Source organism: Simochromis diagramma, unplaced genomic scaffold (assembly GCF_900408965.1).
Source record: "Simochromis diagramma unplaced genomic scaffold, fSimDia1.1 OVJJ01000131.1, whole genome shotgun sequence".
NCBI classification, from domain to species: domain Eukaryota; kingdom Metazoa; phylum Chordata; class Actinopteri; order Cichliformes; family Cichlidae; genus Simochromis; species Simochromis diagramma.
Genome location: NW_024387200.1, coordinates 5,215,867 through 5,238,973, shown reverse-complemented (window position 1 = coordinate 5,238,973; position 23,107 = coordinate 5,215,867). Strand labels below are relative to the sequence as shown.

General features: G+C 39.0%; 4 protein-coding genes across 5 annotated transcripts; all 4 read left to right on the top strand.

Annotated features, from left to right (window-relative positions):
* Positions 1 to 454: 454 nt before the first annotated feature.
* isca1 (iron-sulfur cluster assembly 1) lies at positions 455 to 5,796 on the top strand. Its single transcript, XM_040050731.1, has 4 exons — positions 455 to 586; positions 2,271 to 2,324; positions 3,973 to 4,078; positions 4,763 to 5,796. The coding sequence occupies exons 1-4, from the start codon at positions 506 to 508 to the stop codon at positions 4,909 to 4,911; spliced, it is 390 nt and encodes a 129-aa protein (XP_039906665.1). The 5' UTR covers positions 455 to 505; the 3' UTR covers positions 4,912 to 5,796.
* A 121-nt stretch (positions 5,797 to 5,917) lies between these two features.
* On the top strand, positions 5,918 to 8,947 carry LOC120745671. 2 transcript variants are annotated; one of them, XM_040050730.1, is made up of 4 exons: positions 5,918 to 5,994; positions 6,095 to 6,155; positions 6,537 to 6,981; positions 7,135 to 8,947. In XM_040050730.1, the coding sequence occupies exons 2-4, from the start codon at positions 6,108 to 6,110 to the stop codon at positions 7,299 to 7,301; spliced, it is 660 nt and encodes a 219-aa protein (XP_039906664.1). In that variant the 5' UTR covers positions 5,918 to 5,994; positions 6,095 to 6,107; the 3' UTR covers positions 7,302 to 8,947. The 2 variants fall into 2 exon arrangements, with proteins under 2 accessions (XP_039906664.1, XP_039906663.1); XM_040050729.1 differs by having other exon boundaries at positions 5,918 to 6,155.
* Positions 8,948 to 9,068: 121 nt separating this feature from the next.
* On the top strand, positions 9,069 to 13,899 carry kiss1rb (KISS1 receptor b). Its single transcript, XM_040050299.1, is given in 8 exon segments — positions 9,069 to 9,291; positions 9,294 to 9,332; positions 10,376 to 10,387; positions 11,041 to 11,247; positions 11,787 to 11,811; positions 11,813 to 12,014; positions 12,110 to 12,250; positions 13,014 to 13,899. Coding segments are annotated over 8 exon segments (1,035 nt in total). The 5' UTR covers positions 9,069 to 9,119; the 3' UTR covers positions 13,251 to 13,899.
* A 1,626-nt stretch (positions 13,900 to 15,525) lies between these two features.
* On the top strand, positions 15,526 to 22,907 carry psat1 (phosphoserine aminotransferase 1). Its single transcript, XM_040050968.1, has 9 exons — positions 15,526 to 15,715; positions 17,590 to 17,650; positions 17,988 to 18,057; positions 18,537 to 18,742; positions 20,288 to 20,460; positions 20,721 to 20,890; positions 20,995 to 21,123; positions 21,910 to 22,047; positions 22,465 to 22,907. The coding sequence occupies exons 1-9, from the start codon at positions 15,659 to 15,661 to the stop codon at positions 22,565 to 22,567; spliced, it is 1,107 nt and encodes a 368-aa protein (XP_039906902.1). The 5' UTR covers positions 15,526 to 15,658; the 3' UTR covers positions 22,568 to 22,907.
* The last annotated feature ends 200 nt before the right edge of the window (positions 22,908 to 23,107 follow it).

The following is a 23,107-nucleotide window of genomic DNA, read 5'->3' as shown; positions in this document are numbered from 1 at the left end:
TTCCTCCTCAAAATATTTAAAGTATATGAAGCAGTAATGCCAGGAGTCTTCAAAATGTGTTAGATCATATACTGCAATCCTGCAGGTGTCACCAAAGCTGAAATGTTTAAAACGATGAAAGAATTTCACTATTTTCCCTTTTTGTGTGGTACCACCACCCCACAACACAAGTTCTAGAAAATCTAGTAAGCCTGGAAAACAAAGCTGTTTGACGGTATAAATAACACTTTAATAACAATGGGTGTAAATAAGGTGAAAATTGTCCACGCATGAGCACCGCCGCAGAAGTACGTATTACCTATGGATTTTACACAAGGCTCGTGTCTGTAAGAGAAGGTTGCATAACAGTGACATCCTGTCATTTTAACCCCTAAACCTGTTTGCAGCCACAACTGTCCGTCGCAATAGTAGCCAATCAGATGGACGGATATTTCTTTGGGGGCGTTTGCTAAGTTTTTATACGCTTGCGCAATCCTATGTTGTGATTTCTACAGTTGCGAGCAACATGTCTGCCTCCGTGGTGCGAGCGACCGTTCGAGCGGTCAGCAAAAGAAAGATACTGGCCACAAAAGCGGCGTTGACACTGGTATGTTAATAATTTTTTGGTCATACATGCATGTGAAGCACTTTATGTGCTGTGAGTACATAGTGCTCGAATAAGGCTGGGGTTAACGGCTGCGTCCGGTATGATGTTAGTTGTGTAAGTTGGCTAAGCTAGCTAATCATCTGTTACACGCAGATCAACTTAATTTCAACTTTTCTTAACCCTTATTGTAACGCTGCACTTTTTCATGTTGCATTGACATTCACAATATTTAGAGTAAACACTGTGGCGGTTCTGCAAGCACGACGTTAGGCTCAGCTAGATGCTAACGCTGATAAGTGGCTAGTCAAGACGCCTTTTGTTAGTGTGCTGCTGAAGTTTCTGTACCTTGACAGCAAACTGGACGTTCGTAATATCAAGCAGAGTCACCATTTCAAGTCATACGGTATAAAGTTAAGCTTCTTCTGGGATTTAGAAAAAAAAGTGTCTGGCCTTAATATGTTGTGGATTATGGAGTAAAAGTTGTAACAGGTTTGATTGCAGCCTCAGGTTTGATTATTGAGGCTCGCAAAGAGTTGGCAGCATCGCCAGTGAATAAAAACCACCCCGAATCATATCCCGTATCAGTCCTAAAGAACACTGGACACATTTCCCATAAGCCAAATGGTAACACTGGTTCGTTTGCTGTGTAAACTCTACATGCTCAGAAAATAGATGGGTCGAGTCTGGTTTCACTGTTTTTGGCCAATAAACTTTAAGTAGTTAACAAATTTTATATTACTTGTAAAATTATTATTTTGAAGTAGTTTTCAAAATAATTGCAATTTTATAGCTATTTGGCTCATGTTCTGGTTTTTGCTCGCATTATATACTGTAACCAAAATCCCCCCAAAGCGGAGGGTGGGTTCCCAGACTAGGTAATTGTACATAAATGTATGACAAATTTAAAGTACATAGTGTGATATTTAATGTTAATGTAAATAAAATTCTGAGAGTGCACTTGGCGTGTAGTAAGCTCTCAGTACAGGCCAGAGTCATTACTTGTTTTCGTGCGTGGGATGAATATGCTCAGCGATTGGTGTTTCAGCTGATGAGCTCTAGTAACAGTGCTGTTGCAAGATAATGTACTTGCATGGTGGTTTCTGCTGATAACATTAGTGTACTGAAGTGTACTTAAAATAGTGGGACATTCTTCAGTAATGCAATTGCAAATGGTGCCTTACATAAGGGGACTGCCGTTACCCACAAAACATAATACAGCGTATTTACTGTATACATTACTATGGCACGATGAGTTATTTTTAACCTTGTGCTGGTGTGGTAATAAATACACCAGCACAATAAATACACCTATAAGTACATAACTTTGTATTTTAAAATAACTCTGGGTTGTGACACAGCAACACGTGCAGATGATCACAATTTAATGGCGTACAGAAATTGGTATTTTGTGTCACAAATGCCTCCACATTAGAACTCACACACTGGCATTGATACTTTCAGCAACTACTGCTACAGCTGAGGTTGCAGAAGTTCTGGCTATTTTATGACACTGCTGTCCTTTTGGGGGGGTAAAGAGTGGATTTTATTTCAACAGCAGCTAAACATTATTTTTCTCTGTTGTTTTTAGAAACAATCCTTTGCCAAATGAATTGTTTGCATCTGAATGCAGTGTAAATTGTAGCTGATGCCAGTAACATTTTAACCTTCTATTGTCTCCTTTTAGACTCCAGCAGCAGTGAGCAAGATCAGATTGTTGTTGCAGGACAGACCAGAATATGTAAGTAATGAATATGGCCAATAAAACAGCATCCAATTAAGAAGACAAAGCTTCTTTATACATTGATTAAAAGTGTTCCTTTAGTATAGCACCAAATAAAATAAAATTCTGTCATATTGATCTGGTCAGTTAGGTAGCGGACAGGGTTGTTAATCAGTTTCAGCTGCTTTGGTGTTAATGAAATTAACAGCAGGTGCACTAGAGGAGCAACAATGAGACTACTTCCAAATCAGGAATAGTTTTATAGGTGGAGTCCACTGACATTTTTTTGCCCTCCCGTGTTTTCTGACAATTTTTCACTACTTTTGCATTTGACTAGGGTCAGTGTCACTAGTGGGGAGGTGATGAGGATATACCTGGACCCTCCAGAGGTTGCACAGGTAGTTAAACTCCTCCAGGATGGCACATTAATGTATGCCATTGCAGTGTCTCCCAGCACAGTCTCAAGAGGATTGATAAGATTCTAGGAGAGCTGGACGGGGCCTTAAAAAGTTCTTAACTCATTAGCAATGTGGGTATCTGCTCCTTTGTGCAAGGAGGAACAGATTGAGCATGGCCACAGCCCTACAAAATGAGGCCACTGATGTCAATGTCTCTGATCAAACCATCAGAAACAGACTTCATGAGGGTGGACCCAACATCGTCTGTTGGGCACTGTGCACACTGATTGGCATTTGCAACAGAATAGGAATGCATACCCAATTGCACCCTGTGCTTTTCAGTATGTTCATTGAACATATGTACTGATGTAAAAGGGTTTGAGGAAACCATGGAGAGCATTATGCTGCTTTTTTAGCATGTCCGGTTTGGCAGTCAGTTAGTGATTGTCTGGGGAGGCACATCCATCCTAGACTGTCCAGGAGCTCAGTGATGCCCTGTCCAGATCTGGGATAAGATCCCCGGGAGCCTGGCGCGACGTTGTCAAGCATGCATACAAGCTTGCGGGGGCAATACAAACTACTGAGCAGCATTTTGAGTTGCTGCAATGAAATTTCAACCAAATGGGCTACCCTGTCGCATAACTTTTACACTTTGATATTCAGGGTGTCTTTGAATTCAGTCTTCTGTAGGTTGATAATTTTCATATCCATCATGTTGTGTGAAATTCTTTTCTTCCTAACACCGCACACAATCCATATCAGTATAGATACACCCCCATCACTAAATGAGCTTTGTCTGTATGGATTAAACAGCAACATGTTCACCTTATTTTTTCATTTGCTAAAGTTTCTTTCTTTTTTTTATGAATCATTTGACTTGAAATTAAATTTAAAAATGTTATAAGGAATATCTGTGGGGAGTAGACTACTAATGTCAGCAAATTGGTTTTTGAATTACAGCTCAAAATGTCAGTTATTTAATTAAAACAGGGACATTCAAGCATTCAGAGTGAGCTTTGCCTCTGTAGAAAGTATTATTGCTACCATTAAATTTACAGGAACAAAAGAAGCATTTTGAGATATGAGTAGTGTCAAGACGGTTTACTAATTAAACTGCAACATTTTACTGAGAAGTATAATAATGTTTAAAAATAAAACTATGAAGATGTATTTTTTTTCTTGTATCATTCATCCTTCCTTTAGTGCATATATTACAAAAAAAAATAGGGGGGGACAAGTCTGTTAACATATATCTGGTTCTCCATCAGATTGGTTTGAAGGTTGGGGTGAGAACACGTGGGTGTAATGGGCTGACTTACACACTGGACTACACCAAGGAGAAAGAAAAGTCTGACGAGGAAGTAGTACAGGATGGTAAGCTTTGTTTTATAATGAATCCAAGCTGAGAAAGGACTTTGTTGTAAGACTGATTGTGTTTGCCACACTAGGTTCTTGGGTAAGGTAATTGATTGAAAAAGTTTAAGGTTTTTATGTGTTTCCAGGTTCAGCAAGTGCAATTTTTAAAATGTTCCAGGATTAAAAATAAGATAAAAAAAAAAAACAACTAAATTTAGATGATCTCACATTGAGCTCCCATTTATCTTCTTGGACCCCTCTCGACTCCTTTCAGCATGGTTTGGTTTGTAAGTCTCTCAATGAAAGTCCCATTTTGACCACTTGTACTGTGCACACTCCAATTTCACCACGTACAACTTCTGTTTCAAACCAATCCAAATTTGGTGTGAATAATCATCACACAGACTGTGGTGCATGGGAGCAACTCAGTCATTTACAAAGGATTTATTTTTTCTTTTAGCCACATTAACCTGGGTTAATCTGGTTAACATCAACTCCACAGCTTTCCTTCTTGAGATGCAGGGAAATCTACATTAGGTTAAGTTGAGCATTTTCAGAAGACCATTTCTGTAACATTATCACAGATTGTACTATTTGTGTTTCACTGCCTGTAAACAATCCAACCCTAAACTTCTTAGATAGGGGCCGACCATAAGGCTGAAACCTGATAGTAGTGATGACATTGTTCTGACCTTTTTTCAGGTGTAAGAGTGTTTATAGCGAAGAAGGCCCAGCTGACCCTTCTGGGAACTGAGATGGACTTTGTGGAGTCAAAGCTGTCTAGTGAATTTGTCTTCAACAACCCTAACATCAAAGGCACATGTGGTTGTGGAGAAAGCTTCAACATATGAGCACTATGGAGCCTTAGTCCCCCTTCCTTGCTCCAGACCCTGTCTCACTGATAAAGACTGACAAGGAAGTCTGATGTAAGGGAATCTTTGAGATGTGGGCATCCTTGAGTTACTACCACTGCTCTCCTGCAAACCACTCGCGCATATGTAGTCATGATATCCATGTATGCATATTGATGCTTAGAAGATTTTAATGCAATTGATGTAGTCAGAACCATCTTGACAAAAACGATTTTTAGGTTCAGATACCTCTGATGTAGACAACTGTTTATACTCGGCTCTGCAACTTTAAAAAAAATCTCTTAGGACCTCAAAAGAAATGACTTTTTAGGTTAAAGCTATGTTATTTCATAAATTCAGTCAGGTCCTGCCATGGCTTGTGTGAGGAGAAAATGATACATGTCCTGAGAACATGTTCACTAAAGCTGAGATCAGATGGGATTTACACTGTTAAACAAAAGGATGAAGCATGATGTTTCAACGTTTGAATCTGTCCTCCAAAACTTGCAGAAAGCCAACAATCAGCTGTTTGACAAACACGCCTTTAAGTTGTGCTATTATCCAGGGTCATGTACCAGTAGTATGCAGAAGTGGAAGAGCTTGAGTGTCTTGAAACAGTTTTATCAGTTTGTAAAAGCTTTTTGAAAAGTATGTATTTATCTCTGTGTGTAAATAACTAAGATTGTAAATCCCTTGAACAACAACAACATACGCACAAAAAAAAATCGCACAAAATATGCATCCCTCAAGTGAAACATGAGGTTTCTGTTTTTTCTTTTTGCTTGATGAAAGCCAGGATTTTGTTTGTATAGATGCTCTTAAGATTTGTAACCTGTGCAATATGTCAGTGTATATATGAAAGAAGAATAAATAGATCACACCGCAGCCTGTGCTTCATGTTCTGTTTGCATGTAGGACTCTGACCACCTGTTACTGTCAGAATCATCACAGTTGTCATGGAGATGTGATTCTGTGTCACTGCTATGCCACAGAGTCCAGTTACTTGAGCCTGCTGCCCACCTGCCTTTTTTTTTTTTTTTTTTTTTTGCCTACATTTTGTAGTCAGGCTGGAGACAGAGGGAGGTACTGTCATTGTGAAAGATTCAACTCTATTTTAGAGCTTTAACAGTGAAATGATGCAATTTCAGTTCACTTTATTGTTGCCGATTTGCTTATATTGTAGGTGTTCTACAGTCATGGACAGTCAAAACAAGGATGGCAGCAGAGAGTCTTATGAGCTCAAGGTATTAAAAATCAGTATGTGTAGAAAGATTGCCTTTTTTATCTAGTTCTAGTTTCCCCTGATTTCTCTGAGGTGTTTCCCGAACACCAGCATCAGTCCATGATTTTTCATTAACCACTGCCAAATCTAAATGGTCCTAGTCTTAAGTGTTACTTAAAATAACGTGAACACTCAAAGAATTTCTGAAACTCATCAGGAAACAACTGCTCTTTGTCAGAAAGACTCAAGAACAGCTCCCAGTAAAGTTCTACATCACAAATGAATTGGAACAGTAGCTGGGATAGGCTCTAGCTATGGGTCATGAATGATGGCTGAAATATTTGATTGCCTTGTGCATTTTTTGTGAAACCCCTCATGTACCAGTGTCTTTTGTGTGTCTTAGATTTCAGAGTTATTAAAGGGTTTAGCTGAGAGGAAAACATCACCCAATGAGAGCATTCATGCTAACATCAGCCTCTCCATCACAGAGCCAGGAACTTCTTACAACCATGGGAACTTCAGATCTAGAGCTGTCCTCCCTAAAAAACTCTGTCAGCTGTCCACGTGTCAGTATGAGAGGCAAGATCATCTGAGAGAAAGCTTCAGTGCTCCGGTACTCGTTCTTGCCTGCATCCCTGCATCTCAGGCGGGACAAAAGCAACCCACGCTATCATTCCCAGATCCAGTCCTCTTTGCACACCTGGTGGAAAAATCAGAGATCTTTGCCTCTGACTCAGAACAGCTTGAAAAGCAAGAGATATATCCGTACATCCTAGGAGTGCAGGCTTGGAGGAAACCGGAGCAATGTGAACCACAGTGTCTGCTGCCTAAACAGTTTCCCCAAACTGGTCAGTAAACAGTTGTAGCTGCAACTGTCACATGTAGGTTGGGGTGAACTAGGGGTGAACAATTTTTACAATAAAAATTGTAAATATTTTGATACATATAATTACTAGATCAGCAATAGATCCTACACTGACTGTTGCTTCATCCTGGTTCAGGGACAACCAACAAATGGTTCTTCAAGGATTTACTGGACCTCCAGAGGAAGCTGTTTTTGGGTGCCTCAAAGAAATCTGGAGCCCTGAGGAAATCTCAGACACCTTGGAAAACTTCACACCACCAGTCAGAATGTTCTTCTTTAATGCTTAGGAAAGTTCAAGACTGACAGAAGAAATAAACTGCAAATGAAACTAGCACTAACACTCAGTGGCAGAGTGGTCATTGAGGCAAGAAATGTATAATTACGTGTCAGAATGGTACCATGTTCCATAAAGCATTCTGAGACTTGGAAAGCATAGTCCTAATAATATGAAATATCCAATAAAATCATTATTAGATATGCAGGGAATAAAGTTAGATATTTTTTTCACCCAAAAAGTAAAAATAAAATATGCAGATTTATAAAGACATCTCAGCACAAACATGTTTCTTATTGTTTCATGCAAAAATAATTTTAAAGTGTTTAGTGGCCAGGTTAATATGTCAAACAACAAAAACAGACATGGATTATATACTCAAATGCATCTTTTTCTGTGTATGACATTGTGAAACTGGCAAGGTTTACTTGTTACTTTTCAGCCAAGGCTTCAAAGGTTCTAATGAGAGCTCCAATAACAGTTAATTTTACTGGAGGTGGTGAGAGATCAAGCTGTGCAGATCTTGTGTAAAGTGGCATACCTCAGCATTGTCTCCCTGTTTACCTTCCTCAAGAGTGGCTTCTTAATACTCACCTGTCACCTGAGAACGTTTCTGGGTCTTTTTGTTTTTTTGTTGTTGTTTTTTTAGCCCTGCTTCTTTTTGTCCTCCGTTTGTCGGTTATTTTAAGCACAGTACACACCACACCAATATATGCCACATTTTTAGCTAATAGTTCTTCAGGAATCAACTTTTTGGTGAATAAGTAATATTACACTGACTATCAATCTGTATTATCGTTTATGTTTTTGCAGATTTAACTAATGAATTGGAAACAAGTTATGTACTTTTACAGTAGGCTGCTAATAACAAAGAACCTAAAGATACAATTTAAAACTGTACTTATCTATTGTATGTAGAAGCAAATTACTTTTTTCATCCATTTTTATATATTTGAATGATTCATAGGTCAGTGTTTAGTGGTTTGAAAACATTAGTAATAAAAAGAAAACTGAAAATGGTCAGATTTATCAGCTTGACTGAAAATGTGTGGCAATATCTAAATAACATTTCTGAAAGACTTTCAGAAAGTTTGATAATGATAGATCCATTCTCTTCCACTTATCTGGACTCAACAGACTCATAAGACACAAATTTTGAGCATAGTGACTCTTTTCACTTGGCACAGAAGCAACAGCTTATTAACATTAACCTGATGAAGAAATAGAAACAATTTTAGCTTTTACAAGGTCACCCAGTCCTGGTTAATTACAGGTAATGATATTGAGTCTCTCTCACTCTTACACACACACACACACACACACACACACACACACACACACACACACACACACATAAATGACACAAAGCAAAAAACAACCCACCAGGTCTAGTGGTGTATAACAGTCTTTTCATGTCAGACCTGCAGAGAATCCATCGACACCAGTGCTGCACCTTGGTTTAGAACGCAAAGAGAGGAGCACTGCCAAAGCAAATAAGCACATCACAGGTAAGAGAAGCTTATTGTTAAAAAAAAAAATCACTAAATTTGCTTATATATTAGTTTATCTTTACTTGATGCCATACAGTCCTGTCCAATTATTTTCAGTTTTCTAAAAATGAATACAAATGTAAAAAAGTATCTCAAATGTTAAAACATGTCATCTAATACTTTTGTTAAACCACCTAAATTGAAGCTGATAGTTTTCATTCACGTCTTGGTTATTTGATTTAAAATCTCTGTTGTCTTTGTTCTTTTGCGTTTCTTGCACTCTGCTTTTATATTGAGAATTATACACTGATATGTTTATATTTATTGCAGAAATATCATTGGCTTTGATGTGTGAAGATGATGGTGGAATCAGACTCTGATCACTGTCCAGAGTGTGTGTCTGTATGCAACAAGTCTGCAACTCTGACAGGCCAAGGGCCACCGGTGTTGGTTAATGCCTGGCTGGTCCCCACTTTCTTTGGCTTCATCATGCTGGTCGGTCTAGTTGGGAACTCTTTAGTGATCCATGTTATCACCAGAAGATGAAGACTGTTGCCAATTTCTTTATAGGTAAATATCTCTGAAACACTGCAGTTTTTAGAAAGAAGCTCTCATATGTTTGCTTGTTTTAACTGTTCCATGAAATGTTTTATTTTTTCAAATGTAAATAAAACAAAAATTTGTTTAACGTATGATTGAATAAAAAAAATAAAAACAGTAACTCTGCTGTTCTGTCCCTTTGATTCCTTTAATTTAAATATTTACCATGAAAAGCCATTACCAATGAAATAAAAATAAATGCTAAGACATGTAAAAGACTTCTTCAGCAAGTGAGATACACTACACAGAAACTATGACAGGCTGGAAAAATGAGAGTGGCAACAGAATTGAAACAGAATATCAGTCACCATTAACTGTTCAACATTAATGATGTTAATGACTTCAACAGATGTTAATTCAAACACCATGTAAGTGTTCTGCAATAATAATATAATTGAAAAGTCCAGTGAGACATTAGCTCATTATACAAAGTACATCAGATAACTAATGTGCAGCTTCCCAAATAATGCAAAAAGAGAGAGAAAGAAAAATACTGAAAAAAAAAAACTTTTTTAAATTTACACTTATGCAATAAAAATAAAAAAAAATTTTGCACTTTGATAGCTGGTACACAATATCAGTTTAATAATTGGCTAAAATTAAAATGCTGCTAATAAAAAAGCACTGCCATGACATCCAGGTTAACATCAAATTAATAAAAATAATAAATAAGGCTGTCAAAGTTACATTAAAAATTCCTGGTTTATGTCCTTTGTGTTGCTCATGCAGTTGAAATTTCTGTGAAAGATAAGTCTTCCTTGACAGATTTTTCAAGTTTAAAAGTTCTTTACTTACACAAGCTGATGAGGAGCACAGCTTCATGCCTGTTAGTTCAACTTCCTTCTGTCTTTGAAAAATGCCCAGAATCACCACTGAATGAATACCCATAACTATCAGTTATGTAGCGTAGCCATCCAGTCTCTTTGGCAAAGGCATTACTATCTGTAGACATCCCCAACTTTCTAAGACACATCAGATGATTACACATGAGGCATCTGATTAAACTACATAAGTAAATCATAGCTGTAAATAAGGTTATACCACTTGAACCACTTGTTAAGAAACATCCTACCATATAACCCCCATTTGTGCAGCATAGCACGGCTCAATCAGGCACTACTGAGGTGGTTTTTTTAAGCCTGGGTTGCTTTGATGGCAGCATTCAGCTCCTTTTTTGGGGTGTATATTTTTCCCATTCTTCCTGACAATACCCCATAGATCCTGTGAGGCCAGTTAGGCCAGGTCAGGCCAGTTATCTATCAAATCAAGCAGTAATAACATGGTCAGCATGTTATGTTATTAGATGTTTAGTACTGTGGGCAGGTGCTGCTCGAAAAGGAAAACTGGATCTCCATAATGCTTGTTAGCAGATCAAAGAATGAAATGTTCTTCTGGCTGAGACCAGCTCCAACATCAGAAGACGACATAGCATGCTGAACACCTTGGTTATCGGGCCTCTCTACTCTTCCTCCAGACTCTAGGACCTTGATTTCCAAATAAAATGCCAAATTTACCTTCACCTGAAAAGAAGACTGTGACATTGAGCAAAGGTCTATTTAGTGCCCAGATAAGCTCCTCGATATTATGAACGCAAATACTCAAAATTCCCAACACATTAATTGCATATATTTCTCGTGTTTTCACTTTCTACAAGATGTAACACAATAAAATGCACCAGACACCACAGGTTTAAAAAGGTTTTGTTGCACAGTGATAGTAACAAACATACCTTGTGTTCCTGGTTTTCAGGTGACTGCACAGGCGACATGTGTCACTCTGTCAGCAATGAGTGTCGACTGCTGCTACGTGACTTTGTACCCTCTGCAATCTCTGAGACATCGGACGCCTCGGAGGGCTCTGGCCATCTCCCTGTCTATCTGAATAGGTATCATACAAACATACCATGCACACATGTGCACCCACATCACAAATAGGACTCTAGTTATTTAATCCATGAATTTAATGGACAATTAATTATCCAATAATTGATGTGTGCTTGTTTTTCTGTCTATAAACACCATCCTCAAAAAGTTTTTAATTAATTCTGATAAAACTTTGTCAAAAAGTTTTATAATTTAGGACCCCAAAACATCTTATAGGATAGAAAAGAATGAAAATATACTACGGGAAAGAGATTACCTATTATCCATTATCTTCTCTGATATAAGGTTTGTGTAATCAAAACAAACATCTGCTACACTTATAGGATTTTACTTGGATTACAAACATCTTAAAGTACATTTCAAAGAACAAATACAACAAAATGAATATACTCAAAATGCAGTACTGTTCCCTCAAAGGTAAATCCTGTCCAGAGAGTGAGCTGCCTTCGCGAAGGTTTGCACTTCTCTGAGTGCTTCTTGTTATTTTTTATTTGCCACAGTATAAGAAGGGAAACTACATGCCATGTCCCCTGTCCTCCAGGCTCCTTGATTCTGTCCATCCCCGTCGCTGGAGGTGGGATACTGCTGGTTCGGTCCTCAGACATACTGCAGTGATGTTTTTCCCTCTGCCCATCTCCAGAGAGCTTTCACCATCTACAGCTTTCTAGCTGTCTACCTCTTACCCCTGCTTACCATCACTGTGTGTTATGCCATCATGCTCAAGCGGATGGGCCAGCCCAGCATGAATCCCATTGGCAGTGGCTACCAAGTAGAAAATTATTTATTTTTCACATATTAAATCCACAGAGAATTTCAAATATTCCTTTTAATTACAAAGACCTGGCAATGCCTCCTTTATTCCAGTTAAATCGTGCAGTAGCAGTACGGGCGCGAGTCTCTCGTATGGTGGTGGTGATGGTGTCTCTATTCCTTGTCTGTTGGGGGCCGATCCAGGTTTGCATCCTCCTGCAAGCTTTTGGCCTCCAGAGTTATATCCTATATAAGGTGATCTCTTTTATTACTGATTAGATGGTCATCGTTTCATTTTTGTTTTATATGTAACACCAGCTCAATACAATAAATGCAAAATCAATATCCTACAGTATTAAAAAGAAAACCCAAACAACCAGCTGTCAAGCAGGGTGATGGGGAGGAAGAGCTCCCTTTTAACAGGAAGACTGCAATTTTTTTTATTGTCGTCAAGGTTTTGGGAAAACTACAACTACAAAACTATTACTCAGATGTTTGGTTATCCCATTGAAGTTTGTTGTTGTGAAAATATCTAGCGAGAAATGACAAGAAGATCCAGATGTAGGGAAGTTTGCAAAACCCCTAACAGGCGTCATCGCTGGTGCAGCTAACCCTTGGCTCCTCACTAGAACCTCAGAACAAAGTCAAATACACCCAGAATTTACTTTTTTTTTTCTCAGGATCTATGTCTATCAAATGCTAGGGGTGGGGAGTGCTAGGGAGTGTCATTTTCAGGGTGTCACTAGGTGAATATACAGTCTTAGTGTAGCTCTTAAAGGTGTGACAGTGAACAAAAGTACTGTGATGACAGAAACTGATGCTGTTGCTTTAAAAACAGCGACAGCGTTCGATTATTTTCATCTGCCACAGGTTTCTTCCTGTTAAGACGGAGTTTTTCCTTCCAATAGTCCAACATTATTGTAGGTTCTTTACAATATTAAGCACCTTGAGCTGACTGGTGTTGTGATTTGAATTGAAAAACTTGAAAATCGAGTGCGCCTTAATTTTGCATTCACAGCTGAAGATTTGGGGTCACTGCATGTCTTGCTCCAACTCCTCTGTAAACCCATTTGTGTATGCTTTCACGGGCAACAACTTTAGAAAGGCTTTCAAGCATGCCTTCCCTGCCATTTTGCTGTGGCGCTCAAGAGGGAGAGTCAGAGTGGGAAACACAGACGCAGAGGAAGGAGTAGAGACGGATCATCAGGCACCCAAAGGAGAAGCAGAGATGCACTTTCTTTCATCTGGCCCCTAAAGGCCATGCTGAGCATTTTGACACGGTGCACTCATTGTTTATTTATACTTTCTCCTGAGATGAGAGCAGTCTGATCGCTGTAGTGTATGTTTGCTTGGACATGCACACACACTGAAACATTGTATAATTCCATGTGATCTCTAAAAAGGGACAAACCGGTCAAGCGAGTCTCATGTGTTTCACGAGCTGCTGAAATACAATTATCTCTGTCACGCTTTTCTAAGTTACGGTTAAATTAATGCTGTCAGCCTGACTGCTAGAGCTTCTGGTTTTACCTTTGTTACAACTTCATAGAAAAAAACTCAAACTGTGCCAACAGCAACTGCAATGGACTATTTCCATTTGATAGAAAATTGTCTTGCTGAATCTTTGGTAACACAACACTCTGTGCAATGCTGTGCAGTAAACACTCAAACTGACTCATTTTAGTCTGTTGTGCTTACATTTTCAAACGTTTGTTTACTTTCATCTCATCTTTTTTAAAAATGCTCATGTTCACGCTTCCACCTTTGACTGTGGGAAATGTTGTTATTTTGAGGACAAATATATAACAAATACATATCAGTCTGCGTTTGAGTTTGGTTGGGATTAAGAAGAGATGAAAGTTTAGATTCAAATAGTGAAAACCGTGTCTTTTTTGTCAATTGTGTGTGACAAGGTGGTACAGTGTGCAGCTACTGGTGAGAGTGACTTCAAACGAAGGGCATTTACGTCTTTACGTCCATCCTTACAGAGAGCAGATGTGTAAAAGACACTGTGGGATGTTCATTTTCTCTATCATTGCAGATATTAGACAGAATCAAATCTGAAGGAAAACACAATATGTTGCGTTTGTTTGCTCGGATATATTATATTTTGTTTTTTTTTCCACGATGCTACCCTATGTAGTCTCTTTTGATGTTGACTTTTTGAGGAAGCAGCTGTGAGCGCATGCGACTTGTCTCCATTAAACCCCGTTAATGTTCTGCTCTTCAGATGTTTTGCTGTTGTGGGGGGAAATAATCTGTTCAGTGGTATTTATAAGTGGAAAGTGTGTTTTTCTCCTTCTATAGTGTGCAGTTAGACACAATACATCAAAATAGGAAACAAATAGAACGCTGAAACATAGTTCTATGAAAAGTAACCAGAAGCTATCAGGATAATAAGGAAACATTTGATCAAAATGTGTCTAAATGTTGAAACTCTTTCTTTCTTATACAGGCACAGACACAATATGAGAGGTTCCATATAAGCTCTATGGGATGTTGTTATTCCTCCTCTTCTCAATGCCATAACTTTGCAGAATCAATTCATGCTGGCAAGCAATATGAATTTGTCATTTCCAGAAATTCCAAATTCCTGCAGCATTGATTAATTGATCATTGAATAAACAGGATACTGCGAAAGAGCAACCAGTGCTCTTCCTGCTATACGTGTAAAGTGCTTTCAAATTACTTGAGACTTGAAGTTTTGCTCGCTCACATTTTCGGTGGCGTGACGGTGCACTCAGCCAATCACGTGACAACGGGTCCTAGTTTGGGTCCTGGTGGTGCCTTCAAGTGCTGCCAAGTAAGTAACTTAGTTGGCGTGAACTGGTCAAAAAAAAAAAAAGGCAAGTGTAAGATCTATGTATAGTTTATTATATATGTGAAATAATTGAAATGAGGAAAAAAATTATTTGATCTCAGTTAAGAAGTTTCTGCATGATCTAATTTAATAAATAATTTAAGTTAAATATTTTTACAATGTTGTAAATCTTTTAAAATCAAGTTGTTACGGTACTTAAGATCAAAGGGAAAACAGTCTGGGAAAATTTCACAGTAGTTATTTCACAATAGTTTAAATATAATAACACTAACCCAGAGTACTCTTACTGTAATATTGACTTAAGGGAACATTTGAGTACAAGGTGCTTTGAGAACAATGTTTAATTATGCTTTCAATTTAAAACAGGAGCCACAGAGGGTTTTTTTATATATAAAATAATTGTTTAATATTTGAATCGGAGCTTATCCACTCGGACAGCCTAAAAGGTTAATTCGCCTGTTTGAACGAGTGACAATAACTACTAAAAAATAATTATAATCAGTAATTACTGGAGTTAACGTTTTCCAAAAACGCTGCGTCCATATGATCAGAATCAACTTTTTGAGGATTTGAGGATGCATCATGCATTAATACTCCCTTACTTGGTCAACTATGCATTGTAACCTAGATCGCATGACTCTATTTTGTCAATTGAGGCTACAAATTTACGAGGCGTTCACAAACGCAACATGCTATATACATAACTGGCATTCAAGCCAACCAGTGCTGGAGGAGGAGAGCAAAGACACGGCCGAAGCTGAGGCTTTCACAGCGCTGAATCTGGTAGAGACAGCAGGCAGGGACAGCATCCACCAGCCGGAGTTTCGAGCTCGCTTTACACCATGGAACACAAACAAACCATCAACTTTGGAGCCGGACCTGCAAAACTTCCCCCCTCTGTAAGTTGGTATCCCTCTCTTGCTTGTGTAACGTTAATAATGTGCAGAAAAAAAGCGAGCTAATTGCAAACTGCTTTAAAGCAAATTGCCACTTTATAATTTGTTTAACCGCAGGCGGGTCGCGGACGCGATGGCCTAATTTTCCTTTCATTTTCGTAAAGAGAGACACTGTATGATGAAAAGGACTTTGGTTTAATACCATTGTCAGCTTGGCATTTGTCAACAGTGTGTTGAGTTGCATCAGCCTCATTCATTCATGTGGAAACCTGCTCCTTTGTGGTTCACTGGCAGCGGCAGAGAGAACCTCTAGATGGCAGAAGAAACACGCTTAGATGAGAACAAATCACAGCTCCCAGATAACACTGACGCCTCCCGCGAGGTCTTTTTGGTTGACTGCAGACTTAATGTACTCTGAGTGGTTTGTACTGCTGCCTGCGGGGCTTTGTAGAGCCCAATAAACCCAATGAACTGTAAGGATTTAGTCATGAGGCGTTAAAATGGTCAAAACAAAATAAAAAATTGTAAAACGGAAAGAGACTGACAAGTAAACTCACTGGTGTACAGTTGCAATGCTGATTATCGACTGTTTTAGTGCTTAGGCAAGTTTGTTTTTTGCTATTTTGCAGCCCACCAAGATTTTGGCTTTTCAACATTTTTTCAAAATGTGGTTTAATTTACTCATGCTTAAAAACACTGTAGTTTATCAAATGGCCAGAAACAGCATATATACAAAACACATGCACAAACTTCTCTTAGCAGTGACTCTGCATTAGTCATTTACTAAAAGCCCTTTTTCTAGACTAGAAAAACCTTAATGTGATAGCAAAGTTTACGTTTAGGAGCATCAGTTGGTCATTTTATGATTTTTTTATTTTATTTATTTTATTTTTTTAGGTCAAATAAGATTTGTGGAGCTAAAATGTGTATTCATTAGTTATTAATAGCAGTCCTATTTATAAGATAGTGATCAGAGGTGCAACACATTTTTAATTTTAATTTACAAACCAACATGTTGGTTAGTAACAAAGACCAAAAACATCTATGTGGTTTCATTAACAGCTGTTTTCTTGTTGCAGTCCAAACTTTATTTTTAGTGCAATGAAAAAAAAAAAAAAACGTGTTCAGCTACCATCATAGTTTTTGAAGAGATATCCAAAAAGTTGATTCTGTTCATCTGGACGTAGCGTTTTGTGGGAGAAACGTTTCGTCACTCATCCAAGCGACTTCTTCAGTCTCAGCTGACTGCAGGTTTCCCCAATCTTATAAACAGTACATTTGCATAATGACTGAAACCAGCCCACTGAGGAACAATGGGCTGGGAGGTCAGTTCCTTAATCTTAGATATGCAAATTCTGATGACCATTGACCATTGACCGCTCAATGAACCATTGACCATTGAGTGCGGAGTCAGGGAGGCCATTTACGTGAAAAGGGAAAGACCATCTCTGAATCAAGGAGGGGGCCTAAGGGTACATCTTTCGCCATCTTACAATGCTGTGATTGCAGCCATTCCCCAACTCTCTGTGAATGGTACTCATGGTCATTTATCAGTGGTCTTTGATCAGTGGGTTTTGGTCAGTGGTTGTTGATCAATGGTCATGAGAATTTGCATAATTAAGATTAAGGAACTGACCTCCCAGCCCATTGTTCCTCAGTGGGTTGGTTTCAGTCATTATGCAAATGTACTGTTTATAAGATTGGGGAAACCTGCAGTCAGCTGAGACTGAAGAAGTCGCTTGGATGAGTGACGAAACGTTTCTCCCACAAAACGCTACGTCCAGATGAACAGTATCAACTTTTGGAGATCTACTTTCCTGGATGATTGAGAATGCATCAAGACGCTTTTGAAGAGATATTTACACGATGTGTTGCAGGTGCTGCTTCAAGCTCAGAATGAGCTCCTAAACTACAGCGGCACTGGCATCAGTGTCCTCGGTGAGTAGAAAAACAGATCAGTACACAAACATGTTAATGTATTGTCTCTAGATTTTTCAGTAAAGGATGACTCTGTTGAGATGGATCCTTTGTGACCTCTTGTTAATTGTGGCCTGTAGCTGACATTTCATACACAGTGTGTGTTTACTGTACTGTGTCCAGATTAATAAACCTTGAGAGATTTCCATACGTCCAGATATTTCATAGCTGATCACTGCTTCCTCAGTCTCTGGAATCTGTGAAATATTAAACATCACAAAGATCACATTTTCATCAAAGGTGTGTGTACGTCATATACAGTGAAATAAAATCCCCCAAAATGTTCTTTTTGTACTAGAGATGAGTCACCGATCATCAGACTTCAATAAAATTATCAACAAAACAGAGAGCCTCCTGCGAGAGCTGTTGTAAGTAACTTTTGTTGCTCTGCTGTGTTTCTTCAGATATGCTGCACTATAATCACGCCTCCTAACAAAGGTGTTCATTTTTTTTCTTGTAGTTTCAGCTCACAGTACATAACGTGTTGTAATCATAGTCAGACTTCTTTTAATGCATAAACACTCGTACCCTTTTTTCCTCTTTCGTACAACAGCGCTAATGACAGGCAAACCGGTCAAACGAGATGGTTGTGCACCTTTTCTTCGAAGTTATTCTTAGACAGTCACATTGCTGTCAATCCGATGGAGACAGAGATGTACAAGAGATAGCTGCATATTTTACCTATCACATTTAAACCACACTAGTGTCTCAGCTGAGTAAAGAGATGCTTTTTGCTTTCAAACTGTACCTTTGCTTGGTTTAAGAATCAGACTTCCTGTAAGTTTACATCTGCACGTGATTATGTCTGGATTGCCTTTAACACACACTGGTATTTTTTTTTTTTCAGAAATATTCCAGACAACTACAAGGTACTGTTCCTGCAGGGTGGTGGGTCTGGACAGTTCAGCAGTGTTCCTCTCAACCTGATTGGTCTTAAGGAGGATAGGTGTGCCGATTACCTGGTGACGGGCACGTGGTCGGCCAAAGCTGCAAAGGAAGCGGAGAAATATGGCAAAGTGAATGTTGTTCACCCAAAACTGGATAGTTACACGAGTAAGTGTGCAGACTGGCAAGTTTTTTTCTTTTATTTATTTTTTCCTGCCATGACATTAAAACAGGAAAAAAAGGAAAAACTAGTATAAGCTGAAATAGTCAGTAATTGTTATTCTGACTGCATCAGGACAGTGAGTCTACAAAATCTGGCTGTGTACCCGGGCGGTTGCATAATAAACAATAGAGCCAAGCACCAGTGAAAGACTCTGGTATGCAAGTGGTCATTTCCACATGGTTGGGCGTAATATTTAGAATCAACGCTACGGTGCTTTGAATTAGAGTACTGTGCAAAAGTCTTAAACCACCCTTCATTTCTTTATATTTTGTGCCAGGAAAACAGACTTTCTTCTAATTTTTGCAGCAGTTTTGAGAAGTAGTTTTTCAGGCTTTCTGAAGGTCTTTCAAAGGTTTTTTTTTTTTTTTAAATTGGCGGCTTTTTCACTTATTTTCAATTCAGTTACTCCACCTGACCATTTTTAGAGGCGTTAATCATTCAAACCTTAAAAAAGTCATGTAACTCCAGGGATTAACCAGTGTTGCGTCTACACAAAGCAGTAAAAGCTGACAAAGAACAATTTTAATTGAATTATATTCAGACTCTAGCTGCATATTGCAAACATACATTTTCTCCCGTTTCTTTAATTGAATCTATGGGGAAAAAACAAAGATAACATGACCTTCTTGGGGACACTCCCATACGGCCTAAAATCTGGGACTCTCCACCAATTGCTGTCAGAGCTGAAGAAGCTTCTCCGATGAGAGGTGAAACGTCTTCAAGGAAACTTAAATAAGTCCAGAAGCTTTTCTTTCCGAACTCCTTAGACTACGATGACCTGGATGAGTGAGAATCTTCACAGACAAAGATAACACTGTTGGACAGGCGTAAAATTGTATTTTTGCACCAGTAAGCTGATTCCCAAAGTGCTATTATATTGTTATGTCTCGCTACCAATATAGATATTGGCATATCTCGGTATGGTGTGCAGTGTGTCCTTTAAAAAATTTGAGGAAACTGGAAAAATCTAGGAAAAGAAGTAAGAGGCCTAAAAATTATCTACAGCAGCAAAATAGTATCTGAAAGTCATGACCTCAATAAATGGCAGAAAATCCAACAAAAACCTGAAACGAGGTTCAAGAGATACATCTGGCCCTTCGGCTGATCACTGTTCACCAAAGCATCATCAGAAATCGATACAGTGGAAGGGTAGTTTTCATTTTTCAGCATGGCAGTATTCCCAAACACACATTATTGAAGCAGTGTGGAATCACCTTGAAAGTGAGCAAAATAAAAGGCAGCCAACATCTAAAAAAGAGTTTTGGATGTCCTTCAGGAAACCTGGAGAACTATACCTGAAGACTACTTGAAAAAATTACAAGAAAGCTTGCCTAAGAGCCTTCTTACCTGATACGACTTTCTTCACATTATGCTATCGCCATGAAGTTTTATTTTAAGTTTTTGATTGCTCTCACTGTGCTGCTAGCATGGCTTTAGATGCTTTGTTAAGTCTTGTTTTGATTTTATTATGCTGGGTTTTGTGTGTGTAGAAATCCCTGACCCCAGCAGCTGGACCCTGAACCCCTCAGCCTCCTATGTGTACTACTGCTCCAATGAGACAGTCCATGGTGTTGAATATAACTTTACCCCAGAAACAAATGGGGTGGTCTTGGTGAGCGACATGTCCTCCAACTTCCTGTCCCGACCTGTGGACGTCTCTAAGGTGAGCTGGAAAAATGCAACTGAAAAATGTATATATTTAACTCTTGTGCCTATGGGACCCTGTTCTTAAATATGTATTTAAGTTCTATATTGCCATATTAGCTACCAGGGAATTTTGAGTGGGGAACATGTCCAAAAGTTCTTAGCTTCCTTTTGAACCTCTAAGTTCCCTCTCGCCAAATCAAAGGCATTTTTTTGTCTCAAAGTAGACCCGTAGTTGTAGGCAAGGCTGTATTTATTGTGCTCTCCTGCAATCTGCAGTTTGGGCTCATTTTCGCTGGGGCTCAGAAGAATGTGGGCTGTGCCGGTGTAACCGTGGTCATTGTGCGAGAGGACTTGTTAGGTCACGCTCTGAAAGAGTGTCCCATTGTCCTGGACTACAAGGTGCAGGCTGAGATGAACTCCCTGTACAACACACCCCCATGTTTCAGGTAAAAACTCACCAGTGTAAGAAGTTAATCTTTATCCTCCAGACTGAAGATGATCAATATGTCAATTTGTCACAAACTTTAATCTTTTTCGTCACTGGGTTCAGCATCTACATCATGAGCCTGGTTCTGGAGTGGATAAAGAACAATGGCGGCAGTGCTGCCATGGAGATGCTCAACAAGCAGAAGTCCTCCATGATTTATGACATCATCAATGCTTCTAATGGTTTCTATGTGTAAGTATCACATCGGCATTTAAATACAAGAATTCAGAAGAAAAAGCAAAATGATAATGAACAAATGGGTCAGGAAGTAAAACTCTACCAAACCTATATATTAGTAGTGAAATAAGGAGTTCAACCCAGAGCTGTGTGCTGTGTTGTTACGCCCCTAGTCTAGGCATGTAGAGACACACATAAGATTTGAGGAGAGAGAAGCAAGTACCCACCCTGGGTCCCAAACCTAACATCCGAAACCGGCTATGAGTAAAAAAAAGGTGATTTTTATTTAATGTCAGGAAGCATAGCTCCAGGGTGAACCCAGGCCAAAATAATAAACAAAACCAACTAAGTCCTGCCAGAGGAAACTAACTAAACCCTAAGAACAAAACAAAACAAACAAATGACAATACTATCCCTCGCTTCCTAGCCCAGAAACAGGAGAAAACTGTTCAAAAGAAAAGGCGGCTCACCCCTTCAGCTTCAGCCTATGCACACATAAGCACTGAGTTTACCCACAAGCATGCTTACACAGATACAAAGTAACCCAAAAAGTTGGAAACCAGGGCCAGGTCCGTGTCTGCAGTCAAAAACTGCTCGCTCGCTTCTCTCGCTCTCTCCCGGCAGCTGTCAGAGCGGCTTTTTGTACGCAGTCACGTGCTCCACGGTCCAATCAGCAGCTCACTACTCTTCATTAGGGGAAGGATCTGCAGAGAGTCTTAAGACACAGTAAAGAGACAGAAACACAGCAGCTCACACAGACTTCTTATGGCCACGAGCTGTAACATGTGTCCACCTGCTCAGGTGTCCTGTAGACACAGCCTGTCGGAGCCGGATGAATGTACCATTTCGTGTGGGGAAGAAAGAGGGAGATGAAGCCTTGGAAAAGGAGTTTCTGGATGGTGCTTCCAAACGTGGAATGATCTCACTGAAAGGACACAGGTTCGTTTGACAAACATTTTGTGTGTATAGTGTTGCTCAATTAAATCAGATTTTTAGATGTAGATTTTGCAACCTAGTAGAATTAATTTCCCTTTTAAGGTTATAGAAACAGGGTGGCACACTGGTTAGTGCTGGTGCTTGGGACCTGGACTAACTGACAATTCAAAATTGGTGGTTGGTGTGAATATGATTTGAATGGTTCTCTGTATTGGCCCTGTAATAGACTGGTGATCTGTCCACGGTAAAGCCTGACTCTTACCTCATAACTACTAGGATGGATCAAGCAGACCCCATGGATGGAAGTGGAAGACAATAACTTTAGCCAGGAGCACAGATGTTGGATTTGCTTTGTAATTTTGTAAAGACAGAGAAGGCAGAGTATGAAACACACTTTTTTTTTTTTTTCTCACCCTGCAGGTCAGTTGGAGGAATTCGCGCATCACTTTACAACGCTGTAACACTGGAGGACACTAAAGCACTCGCTGACTACATGAAGGAGTTCCTCAAAGATCACCAATGAAGCCTCTCCTACTGAATGCTGCCTGATCCCAGAGGGGCAGTTTCATTATGTTAATACAGTTTTTCAAAGAGGAAAAAAACAACAACTTGTAACTCTTCTTTTAATCCCGTTGAGATCCACGTTGGATATGAAAGTTGCACCTTTTTACATGCCTTTTATAACAACCTAGCATTGTTCCTAATAAGCTACTGCCTTTGCTAGTTATATATGTATGTAACATAGCCAGTAAACGAATTAAAAATAGTAATTCTAACAGGACTTATATGTGTAAATGTTCTAGGTGAATCTTGTTATTTGTAAAAACTGTACTTACATTCCAGTAAAAATTAACTTGACACTACTTTCATTTTGCAGTTGTTGTTTATTTTTTTTAAGCTACTTTTTTTTAAAACTGCTTTGCATTGCTGATGTTTTTTCTGTTTGATGAATGTTCAGGGGAGAAGGCAGAAACAGAAAATTTGGGGTACATAAAGCAAATTAACCTTTTGCATATCTAAAAAGTTTTAACCAGGGACAGCCTATATCTTTTTACACTTCATC